Source organism: Malania oleifera, chromosome 1, assembly GCF_029873635.1.
Source record: "Malania oleifera isolate guangnan ecotype guangnan chromosome 1, ASM2987363v1, whole genome shotgun sequence".
In the NCBI taxonomy this organism is placed as follows: Eukaryota; Viridiplantae; Streptophyta; class Magnoliopsida; order Santalales; family Ximeniaceae; genus Malania; species Malania oleifera.
Genome location: NC_080417.1, coordinates 12,570,296 through 12,594,575, shown reverse-complemented (window position 1 = coordinate 12,594,575; position 24,280 = coordinate 12,570,296). Strand labels below are relative to the sequence as shown.

The following is a 24,280-nucleotide window of genomic DNA, read 5'->3' as shown; positions in this document are numbered from 1 at the left end:
AGAACAGCTCAATTTGTTTGCATCCTCTACGATAGAACCTATAATCAATTTGTGTTTCTAAATTTGAAACCAACCAAAATTTACGAGTTGGAAGGGGGTAGGACACGGGCGAACCTAGACATAACCTATAATCATGGGCCCTTTCTTTTTCCCTTCCTACAGTTGAGAATGACGAGCACAAAAGTCCTCATCCTCGCACCCTTTGGAGCAAGGAGGGTGTGCAGCTGGTAGCGCACACCACCTCCGACCTCCGGTGTCCCGCTAATTTAAAAAATTGCTTTTGTTTTCTATTTCCGCACACCGCGACACCGGGTATATAGCTGGTAGTTTGAACCATATCTACAAAATTCGAACCATCGGTATGCAGTGCTTTGCTTTGCTTTGCTGTACAATCAGAGCCAGATGCCGACTAAACCGAAAAGACAAATAAAATAATGTCTTCAAGTCGCGCACACCACCTCCGACCTCCGGTGTCCCGCTAAATTTGAAAAATTGCTTTTGTTTTCTATTTCCCAAACTATATAGCTGGTAGTTTGGGGACCATAAAGCGAGATAGACATGGGGGTTCCCCCCTCAGCATATTATAATATTACAGTCAAAATGCCTAATATTGCATAAGTCGGATGGCAAATGACACAAATTATAAAATAGGAAATCACGATAATTCAAACTTAGACTCTAATAACACATATAAATTATAAATCTAAATCTACTGATTCCTAAGATATTGCATAATCATGATTCTCTTTTAAAATTATGCAAAAAAAAAAAAATAGTGTATCTCAAGTAGACAAACCCTTTGGAGAATGACGGGCGGAAGAAAAGCATTTTCTCTCCCTTGACCTCAAAAATATTACGTTGATTACACAAATAATGATGGTTATTTTGTGCTTTTATAGAGTAGAGAGAGGACCGATTTTCCTTACTTCATAATGACTTTCTTTCCATCCAAATAAAAAAATAACTTTTCTAATTAATTAAAACAATAATTTACCATACTTATTTAGAATTGCAATTGTTTTACTAATCCCAATAATTAAAATTGGATCGTGTCGTTTGGGACAAAATCTTACACAAATCATTCAAAAATTATAATTCCATTAAATTGCATCATAGCATACCAAAATGAAATGACAACTTACTCAGAATCAACGCTCGAAGAAAATAACAACTTAATTAGAGTCTCAACTCATTTAATCTCCAGGATGGGCGGACCAACGCATCCCTCCCAAAAATGCTCCCTTGACGATACTTGATGAAGTAAATTTCCTTGGCATTGCTATGGAAGCGCTGCCTGCAAGACATAAGCCCGTACTTCTTGATCAACCCATGTGGGTTTCCACAAACTCGGCAGGCACGAGACCCAGGGCTGCAGTTCTTTGGATGCGAGTTCCAGACATTCAAATGACCCATTCCTTCAGCTGTACAAAACCCTAGCCTGCGAGGTGGAGAGCGAGAATTGAAATGTGAACCCCAAAAAGTGTTTTCTCCTTGCATTATGATATTATATTTTTAAAAATAAAAAAAATAAATAATAAATAAAACGCACATGATCGGCTGCTTCCAAAGGACCGGCGCAGGAACACCAGCAGGCAAAGCAGGCACAGGTTGCGGCGGAGAAGCGACGGAACGAGTCACATGCTTTCCATGGTGATAATGATGCTTAGCGGGATAAGGATTCTTAGGGGGAGGGGAAGGGGGAGGGCGAGGGGGAGGGGGAGAGCGACCTCCGACACCGATCACGACGAAGCAGATGAATGCAACGGCGAAGGCTTTTGTGCGATCCATCTCTTCACGACAGAAGCAAGAGGATCTAAGTCGAGAAGAGCGGATTGGTGGCGTTCTCATTTATAGTTGAGGAGCGAGGTCAATGATGACAGATGTTTCATTGAAATTTAGAAAGTAAGATTTTTTAGCAAATTTAGGATGTTTGTAAGTTCTGTTCACAAAGATGGTGATGTATATCCCACATGAGTTCTGTTCACAAAGAACAAAGATGGTGATGTATATCCCACATGGGGACACGTCCGCATGCCGCAGCTCGCTGCATTTGGCCGCGCCTATCCTTTTTCCTAATTTATCCTTTTAATATATATATATATATATATATATATATATATATCAAATAATACATTTTTTGGGAAAATAATTTCTAACGAGATTTGTCACGTGTGATTTTGGAATTATTTTCCTAAAAAATATATTATTTAATATTTATATTTTTTAAAAAATGATAAATTAAGAAATAAATTCTTCTGCTAAATAGGAAAATAAATTCTTTTAATTTATTTTTAAAAAAAATGATAAATTGGGAAATAAATTCTTTCTATAAATTTTTATATGCTATAATATTATTATATATAATAAAAAATATTAATAATGATACCATAATATTAATATTATTTTTAAAATTTATGTAATATGTATTATATATAAATTGTCATATTATAATAAATATTGTGTTTTTCAAGAATCAAGATTACAGAGTAAGAGGTAGGAATCAAAATATAAACAAAAGGGAAATCTCATTTTACATGTGGAATTGGAATGAGATTTTTAATAAACAAACATTGGAAACGAGAATCAATTATTTAAATTTCAATTCCTATAGTCCCAATTATCAAGCACCACCCTTGTTTAGTTGTGGAAAATATTTTTATTTTTTATTTTAAAAAATTATAATTGATTTTCTAGTTTTTAAGATTCATATTAAATCAATAGAAAATAAATATTTTGTTTAAAAAGTCAAAATAACTTTTCATTTGTAATTTATAGATTTTTAAATAATTATTAAAGTAATTTTTTTAAAAAAATTAAATTATATAGTTAACATCTTTTATCACTAATTTTGGATTTGAATTCACAAATCAAAATTTAATATATGAGTACATGGTCTCAAGTTTTAATTAACAAAACAAGAGTTAGAAATATAAAAAGTAGTAAAAAATATTTGTTACATTTTCTATATGAATTTTAAAAAATAAAGAACGTCATTTTTAATTATTTAAAAATAAAAAAAATAAAAAAAAATAGAACTATTTCTGCAAGAAAATAGTGTCAAAATTTTTATACTATTAATTTATTTTAGAAAAAATTTCTAAAAATGAAAATTTAGCTATTTTTAAAATATTTTTTTAAACAAAAAATAAAAAATAAAAATATTTTTCATAACTAAATAGACCCTTAATTTTTTTTAAAGTCTTCGTGATATTTATTTTTACATTTAATTGGTGACTAGAAAGCCATATATGATGACAATTTTTATATTTTGAGGAATATAAAATTTGAAAAAATGTGACACTCTTATCTTTATGCTCATATATGACAATGCTTACAAAATATGAAAATTTTAATTTCATGCAACGCATGAGAATCTTATGTAAAAATTTTATTTTTGTTATGAACCAAATAGATAAATGAGTATCGCCTATACATTTTCTATATTGATATAAGATTGACTAAATAAAGAATCTTTAAATCTAGTGAACAAAACAATACTTTTAAGTAAAAAAAAATTTCAAAAATATATTAAATAGAAAAAAATAGATATAATTAAATAGGAATTTTTAAAATTCAAAAATTTATTTTCCAAAAGTAATAAGAGAAAGAATTAAATTTTTTTTTACTTCCCGATTTATTACGTAGAAAAATTAATTATGCAGAAGATTTATTTCTTGATTTATTATTTTTTTTTAAATACATATTAAAAGAATTTATTTCTCCTATTTCTTACGCAGAAAAATTTATTTCCTGATTTATCATCTTTAAAATATATATATATTAAATAATATTTTTTTTAGGAAAATATTTCCCGAAAACAAAATTGCTTTTGTTTTCTATTTCCGCACCGTGAAACCGGGTATATAGCTGGTAGTTTGGACCGTATGTACAAAATTTGAACCATCGGTATGCAGTGTGTCACGAACCCCCAAAATGGGACTCAAGTAAGGGTCGTGTGGCACTAGTTGAGAGCTCTCCCTCGACAAGTCAGCCAACTCTCACACGTTCAAGCCTGCAAGCACGAGCACCAGGTGAGTCTCAATACTCAAGGAAAACAAGGAACAATAGGATTTCACATGAGCAATATATTCTAATACACCGAATAAGACTATAACAATCAGAGACATCATAATCCAAGGCAACAGAACACCACAATGAAAAGAACTACTTGTATTATTCATCTACAAGAGAATCACCATACAAGCGATAACACAGATATTCATATATTCATTCTAAATCCCTGAAGAATACAATTATAGCAGTATCTCACTCCCCCTTTTCCCCATTACATTGTCAGACCCTAACATCCTCCCCCACTCAATTTATCGACGTCCTCGTCGATGTGTTGTAGACGGCCTTCTCACTCTTCTGATGTCGTTGACTACGAATTTCTGAAATCTTCAATCTTCTGTATGGCATGCTGAAGGTTGTCTGCTGTTTCCCAACTATTCTCTTCTTCCCCCAGTCCTAACCACTAAACTAGAAATTATTGTTGTTGACGACCTTCTAGATTGACGACTCTATCTGCAATGATCTCCTGGACTTCTTTGGTGACAGGATGCCTTCTGGAAATTATTGATCTCCTTAATTTTTGTCGGTGCAGATCTGCTTCATCTGTGTGGAATGACTTTAAATTGCTTACATGAAACACGGGATGGACTGGACGTCTGTGGCTTTTCATCCACTTAGGTTGCTCAAGCCGATAAGATGCATGTCCCATCTTTTCGATTACTCTTATTGGACCTTCGTAACGACGTAACCGCCTTTTATCCTTGCCACAAAGAAAGCGAAATTTCTCCGGCGGCACTTTTACAAGAACCAGATCTCCAGCTTCAAATTGGTCGTCTCCCTTTGTCAGCCCATTTCTTCATGCACTTTGATGCTTTTTCTATCTGAGCTCGGGTGACTTCGATGTTTTGCAACCAATTTTTCGTGAATTGGTAGGCTTTTGGGCAATTTCCTTTGTATGGACCATCCAGAGTGTGTGGGAGAGTCGATTGTTGACCTGTCACAATCTCAAAAGGGCTTTTATTAGTTGCAGAAGATTTCATAGAGTTAAAACAGAATTGTGCCGTGTCCAGTAAAGTAACCCAATTCTTCTGATTGGAGTGAACAAAATGTCGCAAGTATTCTTCCAGCATCCCATTAAAACGTTCAGTTTGACCATTTGTCTGTGGGTGATAGCTCGTGGAAAGATTAAGGTTTGAACCCATCAAGCGAAAGAGTTTACCCCAAAATCCCCCCGTGAATCTAACATCCCTATCACTAATTAAGCTTTTTGGAACACCCCAATATTTCACCACATGCTTGAAGAATAATTGAGCTGTCTTCTCTGCTGAACACGGCTTCGAGACTGGTACGAAAGTTGCATACTTTGAGAACCGGTCAATCACCACCAAAATTGTGTCAAACTCCTCTACTTTTGGCAACGAGGAAATGAAATCCAAAGAGACACTCTCCTATGGCCTAGCAGAAACTAGCAATGGCTCCAATAAACCTGAGGTCTTCTTTCTTTCTTTCTACCTTGTCTTGTTGACAGATCAAGCACGTTTTAGTATAACTCATCACATCATCTTGCATATTCGGCCAATAGTACCCCTGTGTAATCAAAGCATGAGTTCTTCGCCATCCCGGATGACCAGCCCACAACGTATCATGACACTCTTTCAGTAAGGTTTTCCTCAAGTTTCCAGCTTTAGGCACATAGACTCTCCTGCCTTTAGTCATTATCAGTCCATCTTCTACCCAGAATTGTCGTGTCTTCCCTTCGTCTATTAGTTTGCTTAGTGACTGCGCCTGCTGGTCTGTACTTAAATGTTCCTTGATAAGATTCTTCAAAGGTAGCGCCACCCTACTAGTTGATAGATGACTGATGATTTTCAATGCTGCCAATTCAGTTTTTCTACTTAAAGCGTTGGCCACTTCATTCGTCTTCCCCACTTTATATTTAAATGCAAAATCAAATTCAGCTAGCTTCTCCTGCCAACGGGCTTGTTTTGACGTTAGTCCAGGTTGTGACAAAAAATGAGTAACTACTACATTATCAGTTTTTACCACAAATTTGGACCCCAAGAGATAGTGCCTCCACACCCGAAGACAGTGTACCACTACGAGAAGCTCCTTTTCTTGTGCTGTATAGTTCCATTCGGCACTCGACAATTTTCTACTTTCAAAAGCAACTGGATGCCCTTCTTGCAAGAAAACTCCCCCTAATGCAAAGTCTGAGGCATCTACTTGCACTTCAAACGGTTTTGTCACATCAGGAAAGATTAGCACAGGATCTCCTAAAATCTTTTCCTTTAATTCAAAAAATGCTGATTGACACTCTTCTGACCACCCCCATGGTACCCCCTTCCTCAGTAAATTCGTTAACAATACAACTCTTCTAGAGTACCCCTCTATAAACTTTCGGTAGTAGTTGGCTAGACCCAAGAAAGATCGCAATTCTCTAACGGATGTAGGTGCTCGCCACTCCTTGATAGTTTTTACTTTAACTGAATCCATCCGAATCTGGCCCTCCTCAAAGATATGCCCCAAGAATTTAATACGCTTTTGAGCGAAAGCAAACTTCTCTCCTTTTACATATAACTGATTTTCTTTGAGTTTTTGAAAAACCTTTCGAAGATGATCTTTATGTTCTTCTAAGGATGCGCTGAAAACCAGTATGTCATCAAGGTAAACAAAAACAAACTGATCAAGGTAGTCCCGAAAAACCTGATTCATTAGAGAACAAAAGGTAGCGGGTGCATTTGTTAGCCCAAAAGGCATGACAAGGAATTCAAATGTTAAATACCGTGTGACACAAGTGGTCTTCAGTTCATCTCCCTCAACAATGCGCACTTGATGATATCCCGACCTCAAGTCTAGTTTCGTGAAATATCTAACTGTACTTAACTAGTCAAAAATATTAGCAATCAGTGGAATGGGATACTTGTTGCGCACGGTCACCTTATTAAGAACCCGATAATCTATACACAAGCGCAAACTACCATCTTGTTTCTTCTGAAATAACACTGGGGCCCCAAAAGGTGCTTTTGAAGGCCGGATGAACCCTGCCGCAATAAGATCATTCAGTTGCCTTCTAAGTTCAGCTAACTCAGGCGGCGCCATTCGATAAGGGGCACGTGCTGGCGGCTTTACTCCTAGCAAAAGTTCAATTTGGTGGTCAATCTGTCGTCGAGGTGGTAAAACCCTCGGTAGCTGTTCCAGGATCACCTCCTTGAACTCTTCTAAAACTTCCTTAATCTCAAGTGGATATTTCCCTACTTCTGCAACTTCTGAGACTATTGGTAGAACCACGAAAGAAGATTCTCCCCTTTTTACTCCCTTTTTGAATTGGAGGGCTGAAAGCAACTTTCTCTCATCGAAATTGTTGTAGGCTGCGGGGACCGCACAAGGTGCACTTCCCATTATCACAAAATAATTCGCAGCTGGGATCGGCATTGAGCGTGTCACTTTAAGAAAATCCATCCCCAATACCACATCAAAGTCGTCAAGGGGTGCCACAGTGAAATCAACTGTTCCAGACCATGATCCCATTTGGCATGCCACTTTAGGTACCACCCCCACCGTGGTTAATGCTGGAGAATTCATTGCTTTTATCTTGCCCACATCTTTATCTACTTGCAATTCTAACCGTTGAGCTTCAAAATCAGCAATGAAATTATGGGTGGCCCCTGTATCAATCATGGCCCTGATTTTCTTTCCATTCAAAAGTAGATCCACATACATTAGTCCCTTCTCCTGAGACTTGTTGTTAATTACTTGACGCTCTAATGCCCCCAAAAATCTCAAGGCTCCCACCATATTCGGTTGTTCTTCTGGAATTGCTATCGGGGTTTCGGTTTCCCCTCGAAGGGCCTTTATAGCATTCAAAGCCTTACGATCGGGGCACTCCGCCACTCGATGTGGTCCCATGCAAAGAAAACAAGAGATCGGTCGACGCTCTCCACCCCCCGTTCGTCCGCCCCTCCACTCCCTATTCATGAGCGCTCTTTTATCTTTCCAAGAACTATTTGTCTCCCTATCCCTTCCCCCATTTGTGGGCTTATACACTTTGTTGGGACGGGAATCATTATTGGCGGATGTAGGGAAATTTCGCTTCCCAAAATTATCTAAAAAATCATCCAACCGTTCAGCAGGAGCGAGGGCAGAAGAGAGATCACCAGCACCTTGCCGACGTATTTCATTTCTTGGCCATGTCTTCAAACCCCGAAGAAAATAAATCAGTTTATCCAATTCAGTAATGTCTACAATGTCCAACATCAAGGCTTGGTATTTCCTTACATAACTCCTTAATGAGCCCGTCTGTTGCAATTCCATTACTTTGCACTTTGCTATATACTCCACATTTTCTGGATAGAATTGGGCCTTCAATGCCTGTTTCAACCCCTCCCATGTGTTAATGACACATCTATTGTGCTGAATATCATTCCATTTAGTTCTCCACCACAATTTTGCATCCCCAACCAGGTATACCGTTGCCATATTGACTCGATCCACTTCTAAATCCACTCGGGAGCACGTGAAGTAGTGTTCCATATCAAAAAAGAAATTGTCTAGCTCCTTTGCATCTCGTGTACCCCCAAAACTTTTAGGTTCCGGTACCTTCCATCGAGAACTCTCATTTGGATGTGCAACTGGCCATCGGGCTAACTGTGCCACTGCATTCACTTTCGCAGTGATCTCTTGTAACTCCCTCTGGACTTGGACCACCGCACTTTGGACATTGCCCATCTCCTTCAAATCTTCCTTCAAAGTAATAATGGACACTTTAACATCTTCTGTAAGGAAATCAAGATTATCCGTTAGCTCCCATAAGGAGGCCTCAAGCTCTATTGGCTCTCCCCATTGGGACGAAAGAGATGGCAATATGCCCTCAATATGTTGTAGCCCGCTCTGAAAGGCTTCCAACTGCTCGATACTCTTCTGGAAGGCCTCAAGCTCTCTTAGCCGTTTCTCCAGGGATTTCACACTTGGAATGAATTTTTTAAGTTCCTCAAGTCTCTCTACGACTTTTGATACCCCATAGAGATTTTCTCTAGGGTTTTCTTCGGCGACCTCAAGCTCTGTTGACACCCCTTTCTCTTTTATCAATGTTGCCACCAACCCTTGGAGGTCACCGCACATTGTCTCTAGGGTTGCAAGTTTTGTCTCAAGCGCCTCAATGCGCTTCACTCTTCCGGATTTTTTTCTCATAATCCCATGCATGGTGCTCGCATACACTATGCTCTGATACCAACTGTCACGGACCCCCAAAATAGGACTCAAGTAAGGGCCGTGTGGCACTAGTTGAGAGCTCTCCCTCGACAAGTCAGCCAACTCTCACACGTTCAAGCCTGCAAGCACGAGCACCAGGTGAGTCTCAATACTCAAGGAAAACAAGGAACAATAGGATTTCACATGAGCAATATATTCTAATACACCGAATAAGACTATAACAATCAGAGACATCATAATCCAACGCAACAGAACACCACAATGAAAAGAACTACTTGTATTATTCATCTACAAAAGAATCATCATACAAGCGATAACACAGATATTCATATATTCATTCTAAATCCCTAAAGAATACAATTATAGCAGTATCTCACTCCCCCTTTTCCCCATTACATTGTCACACCCTAACACAGTGCTTTGCTTTGCTTTGCTGTACAATCAAAGGCAGATGCCAACTAAACCGAAAAGACAAATAAAATCATGTTTTCAAGTAGCGCACACCATCTCTGACCTCCGGTGTCTCGCTAATTTGAAAAATTGCTTTCATTTTCTATTTCCGCACCGTGAAACCGGGTATATAGCTAGTTCCCCCCTCAGCATATTATAATATTACACTCAAAATGCCTAGAGTTGAATGATGGTGAGATAGACATGATATTTGTGTGTGAGAGGTTCGTGCAATAGAAAATCAGCACATTCACATTCACATGCACATGCACAAGCTGAGTATATCAGCTACTTTTTCTTCTCTGTATTTTCTACAGAGCCACAGTTCATCAGCATGAAAAGTCAGCCAAAGTTTCCATGCTTGCACAAGCAAACGCATACAAAAGAGTGTCAGTTAAGAAAATTAAAAGTAAAAGTTAATTGATATTTTAAATATGATTGAACAATTTAAATTAGTTAATCAATTTGATTAACTAATTGGTTTTAAGTTTGATTGATAAATTTAAAATTGATTGATCAATCAAATTTAATTCAATTATTTTCCTTAGACTTATAAATAAAAGGCATTCTAAGGGTGAGAAGGACACACACACAATTGAGAGTGTGAGATAGAAAACTGAGAGTTTGAGAGAGACAGAAAGAAATTGTTTTTTATTGAAAAAATAAGAGTGAATTGTTGAAAGATTACGTAGCTAAGATTGAAGATTGAAGGGTTCGAATTGTAGCAGGAGCTTGGTACTACATGCTAATGTCACCCGATTATAAATTTTTGAACCATTGGTTTAGTTTAATCTTAAAAAAAAAAATCAATTTTCAATTTATTTTCAATTTTTAAAAAAATGGAAAAAAAAAAAAGAAAAATCAGAAAAAGTTAGAAAAAATAGTTTAAAATCAGGGAAAAAAATATTTAAGTTATTTTGACTCGAATAAGAAATAGTTAGAATAATTTACCATAATTGTTTAGAATTGCAACTATTTTACTAATCCCAATAATTAAAATTGGATCGTGTCGTTTGGGACAAAATCTTACACAAATCATTCAAAAATTATAATTCCATTAAATTGCATCATAGCACACCAAAATGAAATGACAACTTAGTCAGAATCTACGCTGAAAGGAAATAACAACTTAATTAGAGTCTCAACTCATTTAAGCTCCAGGATCAGCTGACCAACGCATCCCTCCCAAATATGCTCCCTTGACGATACTTGATGAAGTCAATTTCCTTGGCATTGCTACGGAAGCGCTGCCTGCAAGACGTAAGCTCGTACTTCTTGATTAACCTATGTGGGTTTCTGTTAGAGATGGAGCCAGAAACACAGCTGGAGACGCGTTGAGTTGAGTCACAAAACGTGTGCTTTTATTCTCCATTAATCTCTTAGTTTTAAACTTCCAATTTGTATTGATTTGTATTGATTATCATTTAAACTTCCAAGCCTATAAAAAGAGGGCTGTGGAAGATGTTTTAAATAGCATAGTAGTGCAAAACAGCACAGAGAGAGTGCAAAGAAGCTCGGAGAGAGGAAGAAGGGAGGAAGAGAGAGAGAGAGAGAGAGAGAGAGAGAGAGAGAGAGAGAGAGAATTGTAATATTTTCAGGCGAGTTAGTGAATTTTGGTGTGTGCCCCGTGGACGTAGGTCGTTATTGACCGAACCACATAAAATTCTTAGTGTCACTTTTTTCTAGATGCTCACAGGGTCCTAACAAGTGGTATTAGAGCCCGGTTGGAGCAGAAAAGCCAGATTGAAAGTGATTCTAAAATTCAGAGTTCTATCCAGTAAATCGAAACTGTGTTTTGAGGCCACCATCGCATTTAGCTTATCGAGACGAAGAGAAGCGTGTCCGTCAGAGTTCGAACGGAGTTCAAATAACTCCACACGCGCCGTCACGCGCTTTGCTAGAGAAAGACGTATCTCCACACGCCGGCAACGCGCCACACGCATCTTCTTCGCCCGATCCGCCTCGACCCGATCCGATCCTTTACCCGACCCGAACCAACAAGACAATCAGACTGGGGTAACCCGATATCCGGTTCATGACTCGGGTTTGACCTCCATATCAGCGCCACATAAGCGCGCACACTATGTCACGCGCCAGCAGGAGACTACCACCTCGGCAGAGGCGCCACGTCAGTAGTTTGCCATGTCAGCGGACCAGTCATCAGTGGGCCCCACCCCGCCAAGCATCAGGGGGCCACCTTGCCACGTCAGCAGGTGACACGTAAGCTGCCACGTTAGCAGGTGAACATGGCAGTGCCACGTCAGCAGTTGCCACGTCAGCAAGTTTGACCAGGTTTGACTGAAACTTTAACTGAGTTTTTCGAGGTCGTTTTGGGTCCGTTTTTCGAGCGACTTGAACCATTTCTAAGGTTTTCGATTGTTCCAGATCTAACTGAGCTATCCATTTGAGCTAATTCCATCTCTAGATTAGTGAATCAAGATGTTGAATGAAAAGAGCTCAAAAATTGAAATGTTCAGTGGAAACAATTTTGGTTTTTGGAAGATGCAGATAGAGGATTATTTGTTTAGAAAGGAATTGCACTTACCGTTGAAGGGTAAGCCAGCATCCATGAACGAGGACGAGTGGGAGTTGCTTGATCGAAAAGTCCTCAGAGCCATCAGAATGACATTGTCGAAATCTGTAGCATTCAATATCAAGTATATAACATCTACCAAGTCTCTGATGGATGCGCTCTCTAATAGGTACAAGCAGCCTTCAGTCGTAAACAAGGTACATCTCATGAAAAGACTATTTACGATGAACATGTCTGCAGGTGAGAGTTTCAGCAGGCATCTGGATAACTTCAATGAGTTGTCTAATCAACTCGCCTCAGTTGGGATAATGTTTGATAATGAGATTCGGGTTCTACTGATTCTCAATCAGTTGCCTGAAAATTGGAATGGTGTCTTCACTGCCATCAGTAGCTCCGCAGGAAAATTGAAGCTTGTATACGATGAGGTCGTCAGCATGATGTTGACGGAGGAAATAAGAATGCAGCCGAACCATAGCTCCAATTTGAGTTCAACCTTGAACATGGAGAGTCGAGGCAGAGGAAACAGGCATGGACGATAAAACAACCATGGCAGATCTAGGCCTTGGCGGTCTCAATCCAAAAATCCCAGAGGTACTTAGGATACAGGTTCCAAGAGCACTAAAGTTATTGAATGCTAGAACTGTGGAAAGACTGGTCATTACAGGAACCAGTGCAAGAGTCAGAAGAAAGAATTTGAGATGAGGGCAAAGACAGAAGCAAATATTGCTTCTGAGAATGATGAGATGTTGATCCGCTCATTGGAGAGCAAGCAGGAGTCTTGGGTCATAGACTCCGGAGCCTCATTTCATGCCACATGCTGCAGAGATTTCCTAGAGGAGTACACACTAGGTAATTTTGGTAAGGTGTACCTTGGCAACGATCAACCTTGCGACGTAATCGGCAAGGGAGTTGTGAAGATCAATATAAACGGGTCAGTATGGAAACTGAAGGATGTCAGGTATATTCCAGACCTGAGAAAGAATTTGATCTCAGTTGGTCAGCTGGCAGATGAGGGATACACGACAAAATTCATTGGCAATGAATGGAAAGTTTCAAAGGGTGTACTAACGATTGCGCGAGGTAAGAAAAAATGAACACTTTTTCTAACCTCCAATGCCTCCATGTCTATTTCAGTTGCTATAGGAATTGACAACAACAACATCTGGTGCCAATAACTTGGTCACTGAGCAAGAAGGGACTCAGGGAGATGCACTCAAAAGAAAATTTGAGCGGTCTACAGTCAGTGCAGGTTGACATGTGTGAGGATTGTATAGTCAGGAAATAGAAGAGGGTTAGTTTCCAGATAAACACCCATGAATGTGATGGGACACATCAGCAGAATACCGAGAATCCTCAGGTGGAGGAACCAGTGGAGCAGATCATCGCACCACCATCTCCTACTCCAGCTCCGGAGCTTAGGAGATCTACTCAGTCGCATATACTAGACAGAAGGTATATTGATTACTTACTTCCTACAGATGGAGGAGTGCCCGAATGCAATGATAAAGCATGTCAAGTGGCATATACGAGCAAGTGGGAGCTTGCGATGAAGGATGAGATGGAATTCCTCACCTCCAACAGAACGTGGAAGTTGCCCAAAGGCCTTCACAACAAGTGGGTGTACAGAATTGAAGAGGAGCATGACGGCTCCAGAAGGTACAAGCTTCAGTTGGTAGTCAAAGACTTCGAGCAGAAGAAAGGGATTGACTACACTGACATTTTTACACTAGTTATGAAGATGACACCCATCAGATTAGTCCGCAGGAATCGAGCAGATAGGAAGATGGCGACTACAGAGGGGCTGAAGTTGTGTTCAATTTCAGTTGGTCTTCATGCCTGAAGATACATATTATGAGCACATCATTTATTCATGATATTCTGGTTGAGGAGGTGTTTCTGTCTCCAAGTGGGAGTTTCTTAGAGATGGAGCCAGAAACACAGCTGGAGACGCGTTGGGCTGAGTTAGAAAACACGTGCTTCTATTCTCCATTAATCTCTTAGTTTTAAACTTCCAATTTGTATTGATTTGTATTGATTATCATTTAAACTTCCAAGCCTATAAAAAGAGGGCTGTGGAAGATGTTTTATATAGCACAGTAGTGCAGAACAGCACAGAAAGAGTGCAGAGAGAGCAGAGAAGCTCAGAGAGAGGAAGAAGGGAGGAAGAGAGAGAGAGAGAGTGTGTAACGACCTGCTCCTTTTTTACATTTATATTTTTTTTAAAGAAATAAATTGTCATCACATCATGCATTCTAGCTCAGCAGGTCACAATCCACCTGGGCCCGTGGCACCAGGGATATAACAAAACATACAGCAGAAGCCTACGCAGCAGAAAGTATAAAATCATATACATCTCATCATAATGTGCATAACACATACCAGAGTCGTTACAATTACTATCTCACAGTATATACATCTCAAAAATGAAATCTAGGGACAATCCCCACAAAACCTAACTGTCCCTACCAAAAACTTACTCTTCCAAAGAGGGCAAACAACTGATCTAGATCAGCGGGGCTTTTCCCGCTCTCCTATCAGGGGTTCCTGAAAAATGCATAAGATTTAGGGGTGAGACACCTCTCAGTAAGGGAAATAAACTAATACCAGTGTGTGGCAACATGAGTATTATGTGTTCTACATATACCATACATAACATATTCAATACTGTTTATCAAATCTGGGAAAACATATGCATATCAAAACATGGTAGAACATACTGCATTTTCATAAACATTTCTCATCTCATATCATAATAATTATAAAATAAAAACAATCCTGGTAGGTTAGCTGGCTGTTGTCATGTATTACCCCCCCATGACTGGGTTGTGTGGCCCGAAGGTGGGACCTGACAATGGTTGGCCGACCACTGCCAAGTCAAACAGTAGTCTGTAGGTCTGATGGGTCTACCCAGACTGGTCCGTACACCAGGGGCGATAACAGCACACTTCTTGAAAATAACCACATCGACCATCCAATCTCACACCACTCTGTACAGCGGCATTAACACAAATATCATGATTGCGAGGACCATGGACACATAGCAACGATACCGTGCAAGTGCTAGCCTAGACCAAGCCAACCAAGTTCTGATATCATATACATATACTAAAATCGTGATACATGGATATCTCATATCAATAATTATCAAATCAATCATATCATTTTTCACATATACATATTTTATGAAAATCATCGGCCTGTACACCGGAATTACACATTTTAACATAGCACGGCCCGTACGCCGACAAATCACATAGCACAGCCCGTACGCTGGCAAACCACATAGCACGGCCCGTACGCCGGCAAATCACATTGCACAGCCCGTACGCTGGCAAATCACATAGCACGGCCCATACGCCGGAAAATCTCATCTACATAGCACAGCCCATACGCCGGCAAATCACATATACATATAAAAATATCTCGGCCCATACGCCGGTTTTCCATCATAGAAATCCATATCATCCCCATTCCAAAAAAAAACAGTATTTCACAACATTTTTATACTCATGCCACACTAAACAAATTTTCTACGTATTCAACATATCATCATTTAAACAGTATTTTCCAAATATAAATCATATATATAAATATATTTATTTTTCCTGAAATCAGATGCTACATATATATACATGCATTTTCTCAAAACAAAACTAGCTTAGTTTATCCCCTTACCTGATTCCTGAAAAGCCCCTAAGAAAATCTTCCCCGTACCCACAAGGTTCTTAACTTAACACCCTGAAAATAAAAACTCGCAAAATTAAAGTTCAGTATTTTCGTACGTACAATATTTTCTATAACTACCACTAAGTCAAATTCGACTTAAAAAGTCTTACCTCAACTTAGGGATGATTCCCAACGTTCCCAATCAACACTCCTGGAACTGAAAATTTCTAATATTAAAGTTTAGTATTTTTACGCGTATATCACTTTCTTCAACTGTCAAAAATCCAAATATTGAATATAAAGTCTTACCTTGGATTTGAGATGAAATCCAACTTCGTTTCCCTGACGATCCGCTCCGGCAGACTTGTAGAGAACTTCGCCAGGAGCGTCGTGGTAGCTTCAGTTTGTCGATCCGACGTAAAACTAGCCCGGAATCGAAGAGAGAGAGAGTCGTAGGAGAGAGAGAGAGAGAGAGAGAGAGAGAGAGAGAGAGAGAGAGAAAGAGTGTGTGTGTGTGTGTGTGTGAGTGCACTGACCGCAACACCAAAAAGAATCCAATTCAAATTGGATTTTTTTTTACTTTTCAAAGCTTCTTGAAGAAGCTTGTGGTTTGAATTTTTTTTTATTTTTCAAAGCTTCTTGAAGAAGCTTGTGGTTTGAATTTTTTTTTGACTTTTCAAAACTTGTTTAAGAAACTTGTGGTATTATATATATATATAATATCATAGTTACTTACTTATATATATATATATATATATATATATATATAGATTTTTTTTTTTGTCCTTATCATACTATTCATTTTACTTGTTAATTTAATTAATTAATTTTATTTTATTATTTTATTATTATTATTATTATTATTATTTAAAATTTTATTTTTCCCGGTTACTACAGAGAGAGAGAGAGAGAGAGAGAGAGAGAATTGTAATATTTTTCGGCGAGTTAGTGAATTTTGGTGTGTGCTCCGTGGATGTAGGTCGTTATTGACCGAACCACGTAAAATTCTTGGTGCCACTTTTTTTTGGATGCTCACAGGGTCCTAACAGTTTCCACAAACTCGGCAGGCATGAGACCCTGGGCTGCAGTTCTTTGGAGTATCCTTCAAAATCAGTAATATATATTTTGCAAACCATGGAACTCATGGTGACCTCATCCCTACCAAAACCGTAGACAATAAAGAAATACGAAAAGAAGAAAAAGAGATAAGAGATAATGACTTAAAGATGCTGCAAATAAACCCTAGTGCAATGAATGTCCTATATTGTGCTCTAGATGTGAATGAGTTCAATAGGATTATGGGATGCAAATCATCTAAAGAAAGTTGGAATAAACTTGAAGTAACTTATGAAGGAACGGTTGATGTAAAAGATAGCAGAATTAATATGCTCACTAGTGAGTATAAAGCTTTTAGGATGAACCTTGATGAGGCCATCACTAGTATGTACACAAAGTTCACCCGCATAATAAAATCCCTAAATATCTTAGGGAAAAATTACTCCACATATGAAATGATCCAGAAAATACTTAGAGGACTTCCAGCAATATGGGAACCTAAGGCCACAACAATTACGGAAGGAAGAAACTTGAAAAGCACTCGCCTTGATGAACTAATTGGATCACGTCTCATATATTTGATGGTCATAAATGAAAGAAATTCTGAAAGTAACAAAGACAAGAAATCAATAGTCCTTAAAGCTGCTAAAGAAAGTTCTAGTGAAGAAGAAGAAGAAGAAGATAATGAATTAGACGATAATGATATAGCCTTAATTACTAGGAAACTTGGAAAATTCTTCAAGAAAAATAAGAAATTCACTAGAAAATTCAGAGGCTCAAAATATGATAAAGGAGAAACAAGCAAAAAGAAAACCAAGAATGAACCTCCAACATGTTATAATTGCAAAAAGGTTGGGCATATAAGACCTGATTGTCCACAACTTAAGAAAGATGCCAAGAAAAAAAAATAAATAAAGCGATGAAAGCTACTACATGGGATGAAACAAGCTCAAGCGAATCAAAAAATGAATCAAGTGATTAAGGTGTGGAAAATCTCCGTTTCATGGCTAAAGATGCTGAGGTAAATTCCAACACTAGCTCATCTGAAAAATCTAGTGATGAATCATGTAGTGACTTGTGTGAAAGCATGCCTTCGTATAGAGAAATTCAAGTTGAACTATTTACTTTGCATAAAAGGTTCATAAAAGTAACCAAAATAAATTTAGTTTTGAAAGAACAAAAATGAAATACTCAAGAACCAACTTAATAAAGCCGCAAGTAAATGGTTATAGTAAAAAGAATTCAAAAATAAGTAACCTTAAAAGTAAAATTGAGGATAAAGACAAAATCATCTACAATTTCACAAAAGAAAAATAAAAGTTTGAAAAGTTGATTGGAACACAAAGAATGTCATTAGATTAAGAAGGAATTTGATACAATGGAGTTGATAACAAGAAGGAAATGAATCTCTATATAGGATACTTTGCAAAAGAATAAAATCATTATGCTAGCACATCTTCCACAAATGCTTATAAACACACTACTTGCTTCTTGTGTACGAAAAAAGGGACATATAAAGTGTTCACCTTATGGTTCATATTCCATTTTGATGATGACAAATCCAAGATATCTCACTTGTGTATATTGTGCTTAAACAGATATCTCTTTTAGACAGCACAAAAAGGCGTGCTACTATCAATGTCATAAGAAGCCCAAAGATTACATCACCAAGATTATGGCATGGCATCATGAGAAGCAAAGCATGAAGACAATTCACTATCATTTGTAAATTGCATCTATTTGTCGGGTCTGTAATAATGCACTTATATATGATGTGAATGACAACTCAAACAGAGACCCTAGATTGATCTTAGGAAACACACGCTTTCACGAAAATCCTTTACCAAAATTTTTAAACATTTACATGGATTTTTCAATAAGCTATAAGCAAATAGGGGGAATCAAAATTCATACTTTAACTAGGTTCGGCAGATCGACCTCATGATGCACTAAATGACTCCAAAATGGGTGATTTGGAGTGGTTAGAGATTTGGAATGGGTCCCAAAACTTTAGGTAATGAGTGTAATATTGGACAAAAATTCTCTTTCAGGCAGAGTTTGAATGTGAGGATCAATCACTCTTTTAGGCAGAGTTTGTGAGGAAGGATCAATCATCTTTTGCATGCAATCATGGTCAATAGGGATAACGATTATATCCAAATTAGTTTTTTTATAATTTGTTCATGATAAATATGTGTCACAAGAATATATATATATATATATATATATATATATGTGTGTGTGTGTGTGTGTGTGCGCGCGCGCGCGCGCGCGGGCATAAATTAAGGGGACTAGCGGAGGTGGGGGGTAGCCCCCAAGATTTGCCAAATCGACTTTTATGTAATAGTAATTGCGGAATGTTAAGAATTGAAGTAGTGTTTGGGAGTAACAATTTTAGGGTTTGGATTTGGATCAAATTCAATAAAATTTTGTATTATGTTGTATTCAATTTTCAAAATCCATGCTTTTAAATGTAGGATAAGAGTAATTTTCTTTAGCTTTTTCTTAACTTGTCATTGATTTTATTTTATTATAAAATAAATAAATTTTTATATAGTTGCCCCCCTCTGAAACACCCACACTCCAACAAATTTTACCTTCCAATTTATATTTTTGTGCAACTTTTGATGTGATATATGTTATGCCTTGCGCCGCCCGCATTGAGCACACAGCGCAAGAGAATCTTAAAGCCATTTGTGAGATGGTCAATTGTAAAACTACAAAGAGTTTGACACAAGACCCCTTATAATTTTGAATTTAGAAAAAAAAAAAAAAAGAATGCAATAATAGAGGATAGGTGAATTATGAATTTCTGATACTCACATCGATTCATTTTAGGAATTAATATTAGGTGACTAGAATTAAAGCTCGGGAATCTTACACGACTATTTTAAAGTATGTTTGATTTGTAAAATGTCCGTTCTTCGCAGTACATAGTAAAAGAAATTTATACACAAAAGAAAATATATTGTCATGAAATAGATTAATATTTATTCTTATAGTAGTCCATTTTTGGGGGAATACTTTTCAAAAACTATTATAGTATCTCTACTTTATTTATTTTTTGCTTTGCATTCCATGAGCAAGCTAATATGTCTTGATGCGTGGAATGACAATGTCGGTAACTCAGTTTTGTCCCAAAATCGAAATTTCAAGCAGCCTTTTCTAAAGATAGATAAGACGACGTCATTGAGATCGTTAAACCTAGAAAATGGAGAACCCTCTGGTCCAATCCAAAGACCTAAAAAGTAAATTTAAATAATAATAATAATAATAATAATAATAATAAATTAGGCTATGCTACGCATGCATGTGATGGCCACCCCGAGCCTCCCTGTACCTTCGCCTTCTACTTATCTGGGTGTGTGCAAAATTAAAAATTATCCTTGGTTTGGTTCCCTTTTTCTTATATGGTGTGCGCAAACCGAATCCCCTTTTAGGAAAAAAGAATTGTATAAGAGAGGGGGAAAGATAAAAAATTATTTTATATTTTTATTCAATTAAAAATATAAATTTATTTAAACATGATTACAAATTTGAAAACTTAATATTAATAAGAGGTAAAATAAAAATATTTTTAATTTTTTCTTTCTTTTCTAAATAATAATTTCATGAGGGAAAAAAAAATAAACCTATTTTTCTCCATATTTTTTTCTTTCTTTTTCATAATTTTTTAAAGCTTTAAACAAATCTTAATCAATCATTATTAATTTCAAAAATTGACAATATACATTAGGGTTTCCAATCATAGGAGTTTTCAAAATTTTGGCTTCATGGGCTTCCATGGAAAGAGCATAGGCTTCATGGGTCTGCTTTTCTCAGTATATGTATCTCGTGTTGGTATTAGTGTTTGTTAAAATAATGTTGAGAAATTCTATCTGTAAGGTCATAGAGATATTGCACTTTTATTTAAAAAAAAAACATTTGTTGAAAGATATTTATATAAATAAATATTAATTCAAAATTATTAAATATTTATTTGAGTTACAACCTATGTCTGATCAAGTTATTTCGGGTATTTTTAGTTCTGTGGACTAGAATTTCTTGGTTTCATTTGTTTATGCTAAATATCATCAAACAAATCATCGAGAACTTTGGAATGATTTGGAGTTTGTAAAGAGTGATGATTTTCCTTGGTTAGTGGCGGGAAATTTTAATATCATCCGTTCAGATTCGTAACGTATTGGTGGTCATACGAGGCCGTTATCGGCTATGGAGGAATTTAATACTTGCTTGGACAACTGTGATCTTATGGATTTGGTTGTTACTACCAACAACATGTCTTGGTGTAATGGTCACAGTGGAAATTCTCGGAGTTGGGCAAAACTGGATAGGGTCCTCTATAACTCGACTCTTCTTCAATTTTTTCCAAATATTTATTTTGAGTATGAAAATAGGAGGACTTCATATCATAACCCATTGATTATTCGGTTTTATAGAAATTTGCATTGGTATGGTCCTTCTCCTTTCAGGTATCAGAATATGTGGAACACTTATCAGCCTTTTAAGTCTTGCGTGGAAGAAGCCTGGAGGGAGGAATCCCATGACTTATGTTTAGTTAGATTTGCTGCTAAATTGAAGCATACGAAAGTTGCAATCCGAAACTGGAACAAGTGGGTATTTGGACATGTACATCATAACCTTAAAAAATTAGAGGAAAGTATGGAGGTTCTAGAGGCTCAGCTTCAGGAAGGGTATTTGCCAGAAATTGAGAAAAATTTCTTCCTTTCTAAACTCGAGTTGGAAGCTTGGAAAAAGAGGGAGGAGATTCGTATTTTTCAGCTAACCAAAAATAAGTGGTTGGAGGCGGGGGATAATAATACAAAGTTCTTTCATGCATTTGTGAACCAAAAGAGGAAGAAGGTTATGATTCATTCATTGAAGCTTCCAAATGGAGAAGTGTTGGATTCTATGGAGGTTGTTCATGAGGGTGCAGTAAGGTATTTTCAAATTTTCTTAACAGGTGTAGGACCTAGTTGAACAGCTTACCTTGATGATATTATATCTCCTATGGTTTCTGAAAAGGAGAATATTGCTCCTTGTCGTGCTCCATCCGAGGTGGAGGTAAGGGATGCTATTCTTTCTATCCTGAGAAATAGTAGCCCAGGTTCGGATGGTTTTGGTTTGGCTTTCTTTCATGACTATTAGGATATTGTAAAAGAAGAGGTGATCGATGCAGTTAGAGATTTTTTCGCTAGGTCTTCTCTTCCTAGATTTTATTCTGCATCTTATATTGTTATAATCCCAAAAGTTCAGAATCCCCAGAGTTTTTACAAGTTCAGGCCTATTAGTCTTTGTAGTGTTATCTACAAAAATTTTTCAAAATTATTGTCACAAGGATGACAGGTTTATTGTCTGCATTGATTTCTCTGGAGCAGGGAGCTTTCATTCCCGGTAGAAGTATATTTGAAAATATTACATTGGCACAAGAAATGGTTCATTCTCTACATAAGAAGTCTAATGGTGGAAATGTAATGATCAAAGTTGATATGGGTAAGGGTTATGATAGGGTCGATTGGGATTTTTTAAACTTGGTTCTGAAAAGCTTTGAATTCTCCTAGAGATTCTGTGGTTTAGTGGTGGAATGTATTTCCTCTCCTTGGTTCTCCATTATGATGAATGACACTTATAAAGGTTCTTTAAACCTTCTAGAGGGCTTCGTCACGGAGACCCTCTATCTCCTTATCTGTTTATTATTTTACAGGAAGTTCTTTCTTGATTTCTAAAGAAAATTTTGTGGAGAATAAGATAGGGGCTTGCTATCATCCTTGTGGGGCACCTTTGGTATCTCACCTACTTTATGCGGATGACATTCTTATTTTTGAGAATGGTAAGATAAGTTCCATTCGAATGTTTATCAAGACTTTTAAGAAATATGAGGATTGGTCTGGCCAAATGATAAATAAAGACAAGTCAAGTATTTTTTTGTCAAAGAGAATTGCTTATGCTCGGAAGCGATTCTTGTTAAGGATGACTGACTTTGTGGAAGGAGGGTTCTTTACTACATACTTGGGTGTTCCTTTGGTATCGGGTCGTTTTACAACCCGTAGTTTAGAGCCTCTAGTTGCTAAATTGAGGAAAAAGATAGCAGGTTGGAAATTTAAGTGTTTATCTCAAGGGGACCGTTTAGTTTTAATTAAGCATGTATTATCATCAATGGCGGTTCATCAATTGGCGATAAGTGACATTCCTAATATAGTCTTCACAAAGTTAAATTCTATGTTATCAAATATTTTTTGGAGTGGAGTAAATGATAAAAGAAAAAGGAAATGGTGTTCCTGGCCTAATATATCTAAACCTGTTTGTGAGGGTGGTTTAGGTATTAGGGATTTTGGGGAAGTAAAAAAATCATTGTATATGAAGATTGTGTGGAAATTGTTAACTATGGATAATCTATGAACTCAATTCTTTAAAGCCAAGTATTTGAATAATAGACACCACTTGAGAGAAATAAAGCCAAATAAAGGAACTAGAGTTTGAAGATCGATTGCTCGTGTGATCCCTAAAATATTAGAGCATGTTCGTGTTCAAATAAAGATATGAGGTGCCGCCCTCTTTTTCCAAAAAAGAAAAAGAAAAAAGAGTTGTTTATTCATCAGCTCGTTCACTAACTAGTTTACAAATTCATTAGCAACTCGTGAACTAACTTCATATTAGGCTCGAGAACAAATTTGGTATTCATCTCATTAAATATTTGATTTTAAAATTTTTTACTTTTAAATATATTTTTCTTAAATTATATTTATTAACTATCAATAAATTTAATTAGCTTAATAAATTGATTCATATATTAATTAAAAATAAGTTTTAATTGATTCAAGTGTAAGTTTGAGTGAGCTGCTCATCTAAACTTTATTAACTTGAGTTTGATATACATACGTAAATAAATCGATCTCAAGCATACTGCATCTCAGATGAGCTCAATTTGTTTGCATCCTCTACGATAGAACCTATAATCAATTTGTGTTTCTAAATTTGGAACCAACCAAAATTTAGGAGTTGGAAGGTAGGACACGGGCGAACCTAGACATAACCAATCTGCATAGGCGATTTGGCCTAAAAAAAAATAGATCCCAATGGAAATGGAAATGTAAATAAATTCTAATTTTTCATGGGCCCTTTCTTTTTCCCTTCCTGCTTGGCCATGACAAGCACAAAAGTCCTCCTCCTCGCACTCTTTGGAGCAAGGTGGGTATGTAAATTTTTTTTTTTTTTACATACCAATCACTCCAACCTCGCACTCTTTGGAGCAAGGTGGGTATGTTACTGAAACCATCAAATCAACCATCGGCACCAGGCTCTCCATCCTCTGTCTCTGACTCCGTCTCTGCGCCTGCATTCAAATTCAATCTTCCG

The 24,280-nt window shown here is 37.1% G+C and overlaps 1 protein-coding gene across 1 annotated transcript; it reads right to left on the bottom strand.

Moving 5' to 3' along the window:
* Positions 1-1,081: 1,081 nt before the first annotated feature.
* On the bottom strand, positions 1,082-1,934 carry LOC131155335 (uncharacterized). Its single transcript, XM_058108391.1, has 2 exons — positions 1,550-1,934; positions 1,082-1,438 (listed from the first exon to the last, which is right to left on the bottom strand). Exons 1-2 carry the CDS (start codon positions 1,846-1,848, stop codon positions 1,177-1,179), a joined length of 561 nt encoding a protein of 186 aa, XP_057964374.1. The 5' UTR covers positions 1,849-1,934; the 3' UTR covers positions 1,082-1,176.
* Positions 1,935-24,280: the final 22,346 nt, after the last annotated feature.

What these genes read in the sequence shown, in the direction of transcription:
- LOC131155335 (XM_058108391.1), bottom strand. Translation starts at nt 1,848, where the DNA reads ATGAGAACGCCACCAATCCGCTCTTCTCGACTTAGATCCTCTTGCTTC. An exon ending in CTTTGGAAGCAGCCGATCAT is followed by an intron (nt 1,439 to 1,549) that starts GTGCGTTTTATT and finishes TCCACCTCGCAG; the next exon opens with GCTAGGGTTTTGTACAGCTG.